Raw genomic sequence first — 15,446 nt, 5'->3', positions numbered from 1 at the left:
GCTCCTAGTCTAACATGGTCACATCACATAACCGCTTCAAGAGTGTGCAGATCCTGTAACTGAATTCCATACAGCAAGAGTCTAGCTCTCCACCCACATCAACACAGGCTTCCTGTGGGTTTGGTTTTTTTTTTTGCAGGGGGGAGGGAAGAGGGCAAAGGAGAATCAATCTATGAGTAGGGTTTAATACCTAGAACAATGGAAACCACCTAAGAAAACTAAAGCACCAAAATCAAATCCAGAGTAATCTTATTTTCTAATTATTTTAAGCCTCCTTAACTTTCTCTCTTGGCTCTCCAAAGACCAGAGTCAGTGTGGATTCTTACCTTTCAGGTTCATAGTACCTCTTTGCCCTGTAGTCCAGTATTGTACTGTGGACCTCACTGCATCATTTCAAAATCAGTATGATTGAATGCTATGAGAGACATTTTCATAGGATAACTGTAAATCCAAATTGTAGTCTTAAGCAGAGGAAACCTATTTTGGATTATGGCAGTTCAGTGGGCCAATGCTGATACAATTCTCAAATCCATACCCAGGGAGCACAGTCTCACAATCCCTAATGTCTCATTGGGGAAACCCTGTGGGTAAAATTTAAAAATAAAATAAAATCTAGTGAAAATGGGTATAATTCTACACAAGAAAATCAGCATATATGCAAATAAGAGTACAAGCAAATATTTTTGAGGTAATGGTTTTTGAGCAATGATTCCTGGTGTATACTATTTATCTACTTGAATTTTAATGAATACAAATACCACTTATTACTTTCCTGAACCCAGATTGAAGACTCACAAATATTGATCTTTTCTGGCACATAACTAATCCTAGAAGAGATATTGCCTGCCCAACAGGAAACTGAGAAGTTCATTTAGCTTCACTGCTGCCTCCTGGGATGTATTTACAATATAAGGAACTTCCAGTGCAAAAAATTATAGCTCCGATTGACTTAAACTTTCCTTCACCTTCTCAACAACTGAGAAGCCTGCAAGGGTCCCAGTCTGTTTAATGTAATTTCATTTGAGGAGTTGTTGGAGAGAAAAAAGAGCTGATTATGTGAAAGGATGGCAGTAACTTCTTTTTCATTTGAATGGTAGGTAAAATTGTGACTAAAGGCATGCAAAAAAGAAGGGGTGGGGTGGGGACTGTTTTGGTTAGCTAACCTACATCAGCTAACTCTAGTTAAAATAGCAGTGAAGAAACTGGCAATTCAGCTTTTAACTCATGTTCAGGGGCAGTAAGTTGTATGGGCCTGTGATGCCCGGGCTCCAGCAAATTCAGGACTGGGGAGGGACCCCCATTCCCCCGGAGCTTGCTGCTGCTGACAGGGAGAGGGCTGGGGGGAGTCCTCCTCTCTGGCCCCCAACCCCGGAGGAGCCTGCCTGCTGCACCCCAAACTCCTCATTCCTGGCCCAGCCCCATGCCCCGCACCCCCTCCCACACCCCAATCCCCTGCCCCAGCCCAGAGCCCACACCCAGCACCCAAATTCCCTCCCAGAGCCCACACCCCCTCCTGCACCCCAACCCCCTGCCCCAGCCCAGAGCCTGCACCCAACACCCAAACGCCATCCCAGAGCCCGCACCGCAACTTCTTCCCAGAGCCTGCACCCCAAACCCCCTCCTGCACCCAAACTCCCTCCCAAAGCCTTAGACAGGTGTGGGGGGGGACTTGGACCCAAAAATTATACAAACCTGCCACGCCTGCTCATGTTAGCAGCTTGAATTAAAGTGGATCATAGAATCATATAATCATAGAATATCAGGGTTGGAAGGGACCCCAGAAGGTCATCTAGTCCAACCCCCTGCTCAAAGCAGGACCAATTCCCAGTTAAATCATCCCAGCCAGGGCTTTGTCAAGCCTGATAGGAGATAGGAGAGTCTGTGGTTGAACTCAAGTTGCCAAACTGAGTTAAAAGCCAAGTTGACTATGTACTTACTGCTGTTTTGATCTGAGTTAAGAACACACTTTTTTTTGGCAGTGCAGACATTCCCTAAGAGTTTGATTATTTTTTTTTAAAAGAGACCTCAACTTAGTCTTCCATTTTGCACCCACAATTTTTTAGCTACAAATAATTTTTCCTGAAATTATTTGCATTCAAACCTACCAGTGCAAAATGAGAGGCTGCTTCTAAAAACCAGATCCTTAATATTTTATGCCTATCTTCTTCAGAGCCGGAAGGTTGATTATGTTATTCCCCCAAAAAAAGTCAGATTAGATGAAGATGTCAGTGTGGAGCACCCTGCAATTTAAGCCCATTCCTTCTTGTCCTATCCTCAGAGGTCAAGAAGAACAATTCTTCTCCTTCCTCCATGTAACAACCTTTTATGTACTTGAAAATTGTTATGTCCCCCCTCTTCTCCAGACTAAACAACCCCAATTTTTTTTCAACCTTCCCTCATAAGTCATGTTTTCTAGACCTTTAATCATTTTTGTTGCTCTTCTCTGGACTTTCTCCAATTTGTCCGCATCTTTTCTGATTGTAAGGTGCCTATGTCAAAGACTTAAAAATACTATAAATCAAATAAGGAACAGTAGCCCCATGACACAGAATAACGTTAAATAACCAGGCAGCGCAAAATAAGTAGTTAACCACACTCCTCACTTCTCCCATACGTTCTCCTCTAACAACATTTGCTGCTTCAGCAGCACTTGCAGTTTGTCCTGAAGGTCAACAGATTCAGGCTTTTTCAGACCAAAGACAAAACCACTCCAAATCCACATTATATCTTTGAACACAAGAGCCTTTATTGTGGCCAGGAAGGTTCAAAGACAGTTTGCATAACCATCCTTGCAGGAGCTCACCTAGCTGTCCTTTTCCCCTAGGCATTTCCTTACCACTCACATCTTTATCTTTGTTGGGTTCAGGGGATACATCATCTTTTCTGACCCTGCATTCTATGGAAGAAGTTGTCACTGATGTGTGCAGGCTGTGGAAGAGAAAGCGCAAAGCCATCCTTCTTTGTTCCTCCATGCCCCTCCATACAGGGGTCAGTCACAGTCACTTCACTCTCCTGGGTTACAGGAAGTGCTCTCCTATTATTGCCCCTGGTTTGTTGGAAAAATAGTTTCCTGACCAGCTCTAGTCAGGAGTTGAGAACATGCAGCCAGAGGGTTTACTACAAGTTCGCATAAAATAGATGTAACATACTCCAGAACTGAGGACTATAGCTAAGGACAACTTTTTACCTGGATGGGTCTAGTGAGTCTGCCAGAGAACCTCTGAACTCATTGTTTCTGCTACATATACAAATGGCATATTTTACAAAAACAAACACACTTGCCAAAACTTCATGTTCATCTGACCATTTTGGCAGAGGAGACTTCTCCTGAGAGCCCAAACAACTCCCAAATGGGCAAGAGAGGTCACTGTAGAGTAATACAAGGTAGATTTCTTCTCCCTCATGATGCCATCAAAGCATGCCCAGTTCCTACTACCTCAAGAGAGAGGGTCATAGTTCAAGCCCTGAACTCCAGTTTCCTGAGAGTTAGTGCAATATATTGCGAGGGGCAATACGGTAATTTCATCTTTATAACACATACTTCACACACTATAACTCACTCTACTGTTACTTATCCCATGGTTGACCTGGAAACATGTCCATCATTTACTATGGGAAGCTATTTAGTATGCATACTAGCTGCCTCTGAAATACTTAGCCACTATATGGCTTAACACTATAATAGGCCAGTCGTTGCAGCAATTACAGCATGGGCCAATATCAATCAACGTGAGCTACCTTGGGTTCCTTGTATGCATGCTCTGCAGGGAGAAATAAAGCTACATTAATAGAGTTCCTTTGTAGCCATTGTTACTGTATATTTGAGTAGGCACAAAAATTGGAAAATCATCTTTCACGTGGTTAGTTTTAATATCCACAGGTACATGAAGAACACACAAATTATGCAATAACAATTCTAAAAATGTCAATTCCTTAATTAACAGGCAGATGACCCATCAAATCTCTCTGAATATGAGAACACAGGCGGTGAGTTTCTTCTTAAGTATAGACTAATGTATTCATTATGATCCTTTCAGTTCCCCCTTTAGTATAATCAAGTACATCATAAGTATAATAAATTGCATCCAGATTTTTTTTAAATGAAAGAGGTATGCATTTCAGCTGCTGATGGAAAGAACATTTGATTGTGTGAAAGTATGTCAGAGAGTTACTTCAATTCCCATTCAAACCATTGGACCCAGACTTATTCAGAAGTCTTACTATTAAGCCAAAAACAGCTTTCAGAATTTGGCAAACAGTTATTAAAGGCTGAGTTGGCAGGATTCTAAGAGCAGCCTGAGTGTTAATGAACACCCTCAGCTAGTGATATCCCATAATTCGAAATGTGCAAGTCAGAGGTGAGTTGCTTCTAGTCTGGCTGAATTTAAGATTAAATTTCCTTTTAGTCAGAAATGTGGAGCACTGAATGCAAAACCCTAAAAGGATATGGAAATGGTTATATATGAACTTTAATCAAATTATACTTTTAGAATAAAAGCAAAAAAAAAACATGGTGGCTCATGATGCATATTATTCTTATCTCAAGAGCAGTTTGATTCTTTTTAATTATTATGATTTTGCCATATTTAGCTAAGGTGTGCATATGAAAGGGCTGTCATTGTTTCCATGTAAGATATATTTTTATCATTTCTGCAGTGACTGTTACAAAACTGGGACATAAGTGAGCTTGTGAGTAACAGTTCATTTCAGAATAAAGAACATTCTAGTAGAAAACAAAAGCTACTTTAAATCAAAAAGTTACCTTGAAAACCTTGCTAGGTGTTATATAACAGTGTATAGAAAGACCAGAAGATTAAAGTCAGTAGTTGCTGCCAATAAAACAAAGATTTTATTTTTATTTAGATTTTACAGAAGATTTAAGGAAATCTAACATCATTTTTGTAGTTGGTAAGTAAGAGCCTTAATATAACTGTTCCATTTGAAGCTGTTAACAATGGGTCATACAGCTTTGATTTTTAATGTATGTAGATGAAGTACTGAATGTGGGGGGACAAACACTGACTGACGAGCTTCACTTGCTGCTCCTCAAAATCTGGCACACCAAAGAAATCCCTACTGACATACATGACTTACATAAGCTGACATCATCACCATTTTCAAAAAGGGAGACAGGGCCGACTGTGGCAACTATCAAGGCATTGCCCTCCTCTCCATTGCTGGGAAAATCCTTGCCAGAATCTTACTGAATCGCCTGCTCCCTCTTGCAGAGGAAGTACTTCCAGAGTCCCACTGTGGCTTCAGACCAACATGAGGCACCATGAACATGATTTTTGCAGCCAGGCAGATCCAGGAAAAATGTCAAGAACAACACCAGGAGCTGTATATGGCCTTTATCGATCTGACCAAAGCCTTCGACTCCATCAACCGTGAGGCTCTGTGGAAAATCATGTCAAAGTTTGGCTGCCCAAGCAAATTTATCACCATTGTAAGACTCCTCCATGACCAGATGATTGTCTCCATCCTGTGCAGTGGCTCCACCGCTGAGCCCTTTGTTATCCGAACTGGCGTAAAACAAGGCTGTGTACTGGCACCCACCCTTTTCTCCATTTTCTTAGTCTTGGGTTAGTGTTTTCATAGTGGCTGTCTACCACAGGGCATTGGCATCCAAGATCGGATTGACGGCAACCTCTTCAACCTTTCTCGTCTCTCTGCCAGAACTAAAGTAATATCAGCAACAATAACTAAACTCCAGTACGCAGATGATGGTGCTGTAGCTGCACACTCAAAGGAGGATCTACAAACAGCCCTTAATTGCTTCTCTGAGGCTTACAAAAGCCTAGGGCTAACTCTGAACATTGACAAAATAAAAGTTCTCCACCAGCCAGTCCCCAGTCAATCATCAGACCCAGCAAGAAAAGAACTAGAAAATGTAGAATACTTTGCCTACCTTGGCTGCCATCTCTCACAGAGGGCAGACAATGATGTCGAGATTCAGCACAGAATTTGCTGTGCCAGTCTTGCCTTTGGCAGACTGTCTTGCCAAGTGTTCAACAATCACAACATCAGAACACATACCAGACTTTTAGTTTATAAAGCTGTGGTAATCCCAACTCTCCTCTATGGCTGTGAGACTTAGGTGACCTTTAGAAACACCTGAAAACCCTGGAACGCCAGCACCCGCACTTTCTTCAGAAGATTCTCAACGTGAAGTGGGAGGATCATCATGTCAGTGTCCTCACAGAGGCCAACATCTTCAGTGTTGAGGCCCTGATTATCCAGTACCAGTTGAGGTGAAGTGGGCACTGTGTATGCATGCTTGATGTATGCTTACCAAAACAACTACTGTATACCCAACTCACCAAAGGAGAAAGGAAATGAGGAGGCCAAAAGAAACGCTTTAAAGACACCCTCAAGATAGACATCAAGAGATGTGGTATCAACAGCACCCATTGGGAGACAGCAGCCCAGGATATGGATAACTAGGGCCAGCTTGGGCTGCACTGCTGCAGCTGCGCCTGGGGCTGAAGTGGGCTGTGCGTGGGGCTGGCCTGGGGTGCGCTACCCCGGCTGCTCTGGCCGCACCTGGGGCCAGCCTGGGCCTCTCTGGCCACGGCACCCCAGCCACGACTGGGTCCGGGCAACCCACCTGCAGCAGGTTGGGCGCCCCTCCCCCAGCAGGTCTCTGAGAGGGTTCCCTAGGCGCCTGCATGGCGGTAAACAGGCTGGTGCACAGCCGCACAGTTTACAGGGAACTTAGGTTGTAAGCCCAGTCTCTGAGGCTTCATGACCATGTGAAATGGGCCATCGTCCTTTTCATTCCTTCTTTTGTGAAATGATCACTGTAAATACAGGTTCCCATCCTAAACTTAATTAACTTAATGCATACCACTAATGCCATTAAAGTTCAGAGGGCTAATCCTAGCACGTAAAGTTAAGTACATGTGTAAGTCTATGCAGGATCAGGGACTAGTTTGTATTCAGTTTATTGAAATCTCTTGAAAAAAGGTATTATATCAATGTCAAGTATGTAAAATTACAGTGATCTAATTAGTGTACAGTTTTTTAACTAATTAATTACACAAAAACATTTACAAGTTTCTGAACATTTTGTACTAAGCTTTTGAAGAAAAGAATTGAGAAAGATTTTTCCTGGGTCAGGCAGGAGTGTACAGGATCACATTACAGCAGGGAGAAAGAGCAACAAATTTGAGCCCCTGGGGGTAATTCCCAATTTTTTAAAAAAAGTATATATTGTTACATGAAAATGAATTATTTGTTCCTCTGGTTGCTCCACCATAGGATGTACATGCACCTGTGCACTTGTGATTGGAAATTTTAGCTAGCAGTGTCTGAGGGTCCACATCTGTGCACCATACATCTTTGTGCTCTGGTGCAAGGTTATGTAGGGAGATGTGAACCTGCTTTCACTCCGGTTCCTTCTCAGCTGCCCTTGGGTCAAGACAGATCATAACAGTGTCTGCTGCTAGCTTTGCAGTTCCTTCTTTGTGTTCTTTATGTTACTTTTCATTCGCACACTTTGTGCTTTCAGAGGTGTCTTCCTCCCTTGAACTCTTCTTTCTGCAGTCAGGGCCTTCTGCCTTTGGCTGTTCCCTTGATGGAACAGGTTATGCCAAGTACTCCAGGTTGCAAGCCTTGTCAGACATGCTACAGGTCTTTCTCCCTCAGTGACAGACATTCCAGCTGCCTCAGAGTCCCACATACCATCCAAATCCAAGGTCTGAACCAGCTTTAAAAAGCAGATCTGTCCAGACCCTTGCACCTCAGGGTAGACAGAAGCGCCTTCTCATGGAGCACTCATTGAGATCCAATCCCACCCTGTACATCAGCCTCAGCCACCCAGGTCATTCCAATGCCTTCAGCCTCAATTAAAGATTGTGGGCAGCTCCAGAATCGAATATTCCAAGGAAGAGTCCACAGTACCTAGAGGGACTCCTAGAAGAAGGGAAGTCATCTCCATGGCCAGAACTCAGGGAGAACTTGCGTCCCAGTATGGTTACTGTTGAGGCTTGTGTCTCAAGCCCCAGTACCCATTAAGATGAAGCCCATTTCATCCCATACCAAGGGATCTCCTAGAAAATCACAGCCATTAGCACTGAAGTTGGTACTAGAAGATGAGCCCTCCGGACACAAAAAGAACTCTAAGGGACTCCTCTAAGAAGTCTATATTGACCTCAGTATCCTCCTCTTCAGGTTATAGCCATAATGACCATACCTCAGCACAATCCCCAATACCTTTGTCCTCAGCGCACTACCTACAGGGCACAAGGACTGCACCGGCGTACCATCCAAGTTATGGCGGAACACTGCCCAGGCTCCATGGTACCGATTAGGTTTCTTTCTCATGAGGACCTCTTGATCACAGAGGAACTAGACTCTCCCTCTCAGATCCCTTCCTGGTACCATCCCACCTGTCAGAATTGGAGCTTTCACATGTGCCATATATATATAGCCAGCTTTCCAAAGGTGTATCTCTTTGCAAAACCATCCAGTGGAAACTGCAGACACTTTTGCTTATGGTAGAGTCACAACTCAATGGGGAATACCCTCTTAGTCACCTGGCATTACACCCTCCTCTGTGCCTACCCTCCGACACTTGATCCTCAGGGTTCTAAACAGGAACAAGTGGTAGAAATTTTCATAGCTCCACGTTGGCCATGACAAGTCTGGCTCTCAAACCTGCTTAGTGTTTCCCTATGAATGCCACTCTGATAATGGATCTCCTGACCCAAAACTTAGGCACAACAGACCAACATTTCTGTATCTCAGAGCTTGGATCCTTAATGGTTCTTGGTCATAGAATTGGACTGTTCCCCCAAAGTTAAGACAGTACTCCTGGGAAGTAGGAAACCTGCCATTAAGAAAACCTACCTGCAGAAATGGAAGCATTTTCAGGTCTGGCGTACTCATCGATCAATAACTCCTATGGAATGTCCACTCAGGCATTGTTGACTACCTGCTGGACTTGAAATCACGAAGTTTGTTGTGGAGCTCTGTTAAACTGCATCTTGTGATCATTATGGGATTTCACCCTCCTGTCACAGATTGTTTTTGTACACTGTACCAGTCAGGTTCCCTCAAAGGTTTGTCTAATCTGTTTCCATAAATCAAGGAGCCTACCCCTCCTTGAGACCTTAACCAGGTTCTTAATGCACAAGTAAGTAACCTCTCCATTTGCATATTAATTCTTGTAAATTACAACCATGAATTCTGAAATAAAGCCATGCAAATTAAGGTTTTGCAAAGATCAAAAGACCACATTTCTGTACTACAGTTTTTTTAAGCCCCGTTTTTGTACTAAATATGAATAGACCCTGCTCATCACTAACCTGTATGTATATAAAAACCCTTGAAAAAGTGAGGTTGGACTATTACACTATTGCTATGGTAACCCAGAACTTTCATACAGGGAAAATGCACAATGTTTTGCTTCATACTTTTTAAAAAACTGCAATCCTATGTCATATAGTTACAGCAACACTTTTTCTCTCTCTCTTATTTCATTGAGAACTCATACGTGGGTTTGTACAAAACAAGGAACTGTGAAGTGATCTGTAACAAATGTAAGAAATTGTATCTGTTTGTGAGCTGTCCACACTCAGACAATGTTTCTCTCACATATATTCTTCAGTTGGTTGTTTTATGAATAATTCTTGACCAATCTCTCTTATTTGCAAGTAGTTTATTTAAAATATTCAACATATGAAATTATAGCTGTTTTTCCAGGAAACACACAGGCATATGATATGTTTCTTTTACCTTATTCCATCAGCCTACCTCTTAGAATCAGGTATGATACTTGGCTAGACAAATTCAAAACTTCCTTTCCATTAAGCTAAAAAATTAAAGGAAAACACAAGTAAGCAGAATGGTTCTTGGGCATAGAACATAAAACATTCTAACGTGATGAGGTTAAGTATCTAGATGACAGGCTGAAAAAGAGAAGCATAACTGACAGAAAAATACAGATCAGTAAATTTAGTTTATCACAGATCCTAGAGACTAAGGCTAGGGATTGCAAAACATCTGGGAAAAACACATTAATTTGAAAAAAAGGCACTAACCAGCATGATTTCATAAGGCATAGCTTTTGTCTGACATATCCTGTGCCATTTTTTAAAGAGAAGGCAGAAAGAAAGATGTAATGAAACAGGGAAGTAATCTACTTAAATAGGCCCAATCCTGCTGATCACCAAATTGTGGGAATAGCCCACTAAGAAGTTTCTGGCTTAGATCGAGCAGGCAGGTGAAGGACATGTTTTTCCGAATTAATCTGTATATTACCACTGTTTGCTATTCTGTTGGCCAAATCACAAGACATGATCCTCTTTTTTTTTTTTAAAGTATATTTTTCAGTAAATTGCTTTTCAGAGAATCACGGACCAGGCAGGCATCATTCAAATTTCCCCAAGCAATCACCATTATGCACCTCATTTCTTATGTTTGGCACCCTATGCTGCTTTGTGCCAGTGTAACAGAAGTGAAGAGTTGTGCATACCCTTGACAGCATTGTTTTATGGGATTTGTAAGTGGTCTTCTTGTGGAGCCACCATGTTGTCACAGAAGAAGATTCCAATATATAGGTCCTATTTGTTTTCCTCGGAGTATTGATATTTAAACTGCTTGGCTGCCTGTAGCAGTACTTCTTTCATGGGCACAGTGGATGTTTCTCAAAGACACTATCTGGTCTCTGCAGATAATGAAACTCTGGCTGCTGTTATTAATTTCCTTGGAGTAACGCACAGAGGGCTCAGTTCTACACTCAAAAGAGTAGTCCCACTGAGGTTAATATCACGACTTACACAAGGAAGAGTCGCTATGTGAGTGTTTGCAAGATCACAGCCTAGCAGCCCAATCCAATCCCAGCTGAAGACAATGACAGTCTTTATAATGACTTCGCAGGGAGTTCAACTGAGCCCTTAAAAGTATTGTAAAGGAACTAGAAGCTGTAACAACAAATGCAAAAATTCTGCTCTTTTCACTGAGAAGGACAGAAGGACTCCTACTACCATAATTACCTTCAGTGAAGAAATCTAGACTTGCCATCCTACTATATTCCTGTCTTATAAAAAGGACTTTTAAAAAAATAGTGTTTTAACCGTTTACATAATAATTGAAATAAATATGCACATCTGCTGTAGCTGACAAGTTGAGACTGTTTATGAGATTAAAAAAATCACTAAGAAATCTAATTTCTCTCAAACGTCTCTAGTAAGGGAACGAAAACATGGACTGATTAGCAAAGATTTACACGAGGGTTAGAGTAGGAATTAACTGGAAATGCAGTCAAGTCAAATTAATTAGGCAACGACATCAATATTTTATCCAGACAACCAAAGCAAAGATATAGAATCAGAAGGGAAAAATGAGAGACATAACAACAGGGTAATAGACTACAACAAGATTACTTCATTGCATTTAAAAACACAAGCTGAAGAGACAATCATGAAATTAGATATAACTCAATAAATTAGCAAAACGTGGGTTTTTTTGGATGCTAGTATTTTACATTTTTGTATTTATTGCCAATGACTTAAATTGACTATATCTCAGCTGCACATAGTAGTGAGCACCCTCACTGTCTTTGAACAGTGAAAATCTAGTGGACAGCTTTTAACCAGTTTCACTCACTTGATAGCCTAACACCACATCTAAGAAAACCAGCACTTATACTGGCTTCATGGGCGCACGCACGAGACATCCTCACCTTCTGCCAGAATTTGATACAATACAGTAGGTGACTGAAACAATCCTCACTCTAATCAATGAAAATATTTCCATTGACTTCATTAGCATCTGGATCAGATACTACTAGGCACTCAGCTGTATCTAAAGATTAATTAGTTCCCTTGCTAGCAGAGTTTTAAAAGTGTGTTTGTGGGCAAACTGGATCTAAAATGAGATTAAAGATGCATATTCTGTTTTGTAGGCATTTCCCCCATATATGGCATAGCCCTTCCCTGTGACAGTTGCTTAATAGTTTACATTAAATAACTATTTGAGGACTAGTGCGTGGCAGGGTTGGCCATTTAAATGATGCTATCAAATTGACCGCTTTGTAACAATCAGTGCCTACAATGAGTCCAGGGCTGAAGACAGTTTAACTACAAGAATAAACAGAATCAGATTGTTTTCAGATATGGCTCCAAAAGCTTTCTGAATGATACTGGAAATAGTTGGTCCCACTTATACTGAAGGCATTCTTAGCATGGTTCAGTTGCACCTATTGGCTTTGGCTGTTCTGGCAACATTTACCAAGGAAAAATAATATAGTAAAGTGTTGAAAATGCTAAATAGCAAGATTTTATTCATACCAGATATTTCAGGATTTTAATTCCTCAGTTTCTGACAGATCAGCTCAACAGAGCTAAGTAGTCCTCACAGGTGTGTTTCTTCAGCTAGGCTGTTTTCATGGTGTCTCACACACACACTTTTTTCTACTACATATACCTTCAATGCACTGTGTCCAAACAATAGCAGAACATAGCACAGGTGTACCGCAGGAGGAACCTGTCATACATCTACTCTCCTCAACCCAGCTTACCTTCAGTGCTTTCCCTCTACTTCATGTTCCTCCAAATGATATGTCCTCCCAGTTACTGAGACAATTGTCTCATTGGCCCAGGAGTTACGACCAACTGTCAGTAATCCCCACTACCAACAGGTTGATTAGCTCCAATTCAGCCGGTAGCCATCTTGGTGTTGCAGCAACTTCAGTGACCAGGATGCTACAGCTAGCACTCAGTCCAGTTAGCCTAAAACCGTTCCAACTGCCAGAGCGAGAAGATGGTGACTGTTGCTTTCTGCAGTACTTCATGGGAGCTACTCCCCTACAATCATCCAGATTAAGCACTTGATATCCCTATAGCTTTTCCAAAAAGCACATGAAGATTACTTTCTGTTTTCAACCAATATGATCTTTACTACATAGTATTTCAGGAAGTGGCTTAAAAGTTATGGAATGTAACAACATATGGAGACTTTTTTTAAATTTGCATTCTGGTTTCTGAGCCTTTAGGATACACTCAGGTCACATTTTCAAGCTTTTCTCCACAATGGAAGGGCTAGGAAAATAGATGAAAGCCAAGATTCTCACGCTCACTTGACTCCAAGAGCTGGAACTTTAAATAAAACATCACATATCATGAAACTCTCAATAAAGTCACAAGAGTTGGCAACACTGAAGTGTCCTTAAGACATTTCACCTACTGATGCATTACTTTCTTTCTAAGAGGCTCTGGGATACTACGTTACAGGAGTCTGACTCCGTTTACAGACTCACTGTTTGTATCACACGCCTGACAGAGCACAGAATGTTTGTTCCCAAGATTTTTTACAGAGAGATGCAATAGGCTTTATTTCAATGTGTGTGTGTGCGCGCACACGCACATGGGCTGTCAAGCAATTAAAAAAATTAATTGCGATTAAACATGCTGTTAAATAATAATAGAATACCATTTATTTAAATATTTTTGGATGTTTTCTACATTTTCAAATATATTGATTTCAATTACAACAGAATACAAAGTGTACAGTGCTCACTTTATATTTATTTTTCATTACAAATATTTGCAATGTAAAAAACAAAAGAAATAGCATTTTTCAATTCACCTAATACAAGTACTGTAGTGCAATCTCTTTATCATGAAGGTTGAACTTACAAATGTAGAATTATGTACAAAAAAAAGTGCATTCAAAAATAAAACAATGTAAAACTTTAGAGCCTACAAGTCCACTCAGTCCTACTTCAGCCAGTCGCTCAGACAAACACGTTTGGTTATAATTTGCAGGAGATAATGTAGCCCACTTCTTGTTCACAATGTCACCTGAAAGTGAAAACAGGTGTTCACATGGCACTGTTGTAGCCAGCATCTCAAGATATTTATGTACCAGATGTGCTAAAGATTCAGATGTCCCTTCATGCTTCAACCACCATTCCAGGGGACATGCGTCCATGCTGATGATGGGTTCTGCTCGATAATGATCCAAAGCAGAGCAAAGCGACGCTTGTTCATTTTTATTATCTGAGTCAGATGCCACCAGCAGACGGTTGATTTCTTTTTTTGGTGGTTCAGGTTCTGTAGTTTCTGCATCTGAGTGTTGCTCTTTTAAGACTTCTGAAAGCATGCTCCACACCTCGTCCCTCTCAGATTTTGGACGGCACTTCAGATTCTTAAACTGTGGGTCAAATGCTGTAGCTATTTTTAGGAATCTCACGTTGGTACCTTCTTTGCATTTTGTCAAATCTGCTGTGAAAGTGTTCTTAAAATAAACGTGCTGGGACAACATCCGAGACTGCTATAACATGAAACATATGGCAGAATGTGGGTAAAACAGAACAGGAGACATACAATTCTCCCCCAAGGAGTTCAGTCACAAATTTAATTAACGCATTATTTTTTTAACGAGCATCATCAGCGTGGAAGCATGTCCTCTGGAATGGTGGCCAAAGCATGAAGGGGCATATGAATGTTTAGCATATCTGGCACGTAAATATCTTGCAATGTTGGCTACAAAAGTGCCATGAGAACGTCTGTTCTCATTTTCATGTGACATTGTAAATAAGAAGAGGGCAGCATTATCTCCCGTAAATGTAAACAAACTTGTTTCTCTTAGCGATTGGCTGAACAAGAAGTGGGACCAAGTGGACTTGTAGGCTCTAAAGTTTTACATAACTGCACTCAAAACCAGAACAATGTAACAAAAAAATCTACATTTGTAAGTTATACTTTTACGATAAAGTGATTGCACTACAGTACTTGTATGAGGTGAATAGAAAAATACTATTTCTTCTGTTTACCATTTTTACAGTGCAAATATTTGTAATCAAAATCAATATAAAGTGAGCACTGTGCACTTTATATTCTGTGTTGTAATAGAAATCAATATATTTGAAAATGTAGAAAAACATCCAAAAATATTTTATAAATTTCAGTTGGTATTCTGTTGTTTAACAGTGTGATTAATCGCAATTAATTTTTTAAATCACAATTAATTTTTGAGTTAATCACTTGAGTTAGCATTTATATTATAAAAAATTAAAAGCTTGAATACACAAAAGGTTAGCATATTGGAAGATGCAACACAGACACACTGATGCCTCAAAGTGCTTTGATAGCCAGATGATTCCTTTCTAATCACTGACATGGCTTAAGGTTTTATTAGCAAAATCAGTCCTGAGCTGCACCATCCATTAAGAATATCCATTTTCTATTTTGGTAAGTGTGAATCTGCTCTCTCACTAAAGGAGATTCACATTTCCAACACAGATGGGTAAAGGATAAATAGAACATCAGCTAGCTAGAAGAGCCGGAGAAAGCGTTCCTGTTTGTAATTAACAATGACTTAAAGAAATCTAAGTGTCTCTAGCCTAATGATGATTTCCCCTGTATTATCTTTATTGATTGCATACACATAGCTGTAAGGATGGTCTTGTAGTTTGATTTAGACACTGGACTGAGACTTGG

General features: G+C 40.8%; 1 protein-coding gene across 1 annotated transcript in view; it reads left to right on the top strand.

Moving 5' to 3' along the window:
* The window catches only part of AK5 (adenylate kinase 5), a 150,282-nt gene that overhangs the window by 102,706 nt on the left and 32,130 nt on the right, over window positions 1–15,446 (top strand). The window contains exons 9-10 of the mRNA XM_073357295.2: window positions 3,945–3,987; window positions 4,864–4,908. Of these exons, the coding sequence (XP_073213396.1) occupies window positions 3,945–3,987; window positions 4,864–4,908 (88 nt within the window). The remainder of the gene's footprint in view (window positions 1–3,944; window positions 3,988–4,863; window positions 4,909–15,446) is intronic.

This window comes from Lepidochelys kempii, chromosome 8 (assembly GCF_965140285.1).
Source record: "Lepidochelys kempii isolate rLepKem1 chromosome 8, rLepKem1.hap1, whole genome shotgun sequence".
NCBI classification, from domain to species: domain Eukaryota; kingdom Metazoa; phylum Chordata; order Testudines; family Cheloniidae; genus Lepidochelys; species Lepidochelys kempii.
Note: the sequence above shows the minus strand (reverse complement) of the source record. Positions and strands in the feature narration are given on the sequence as shown.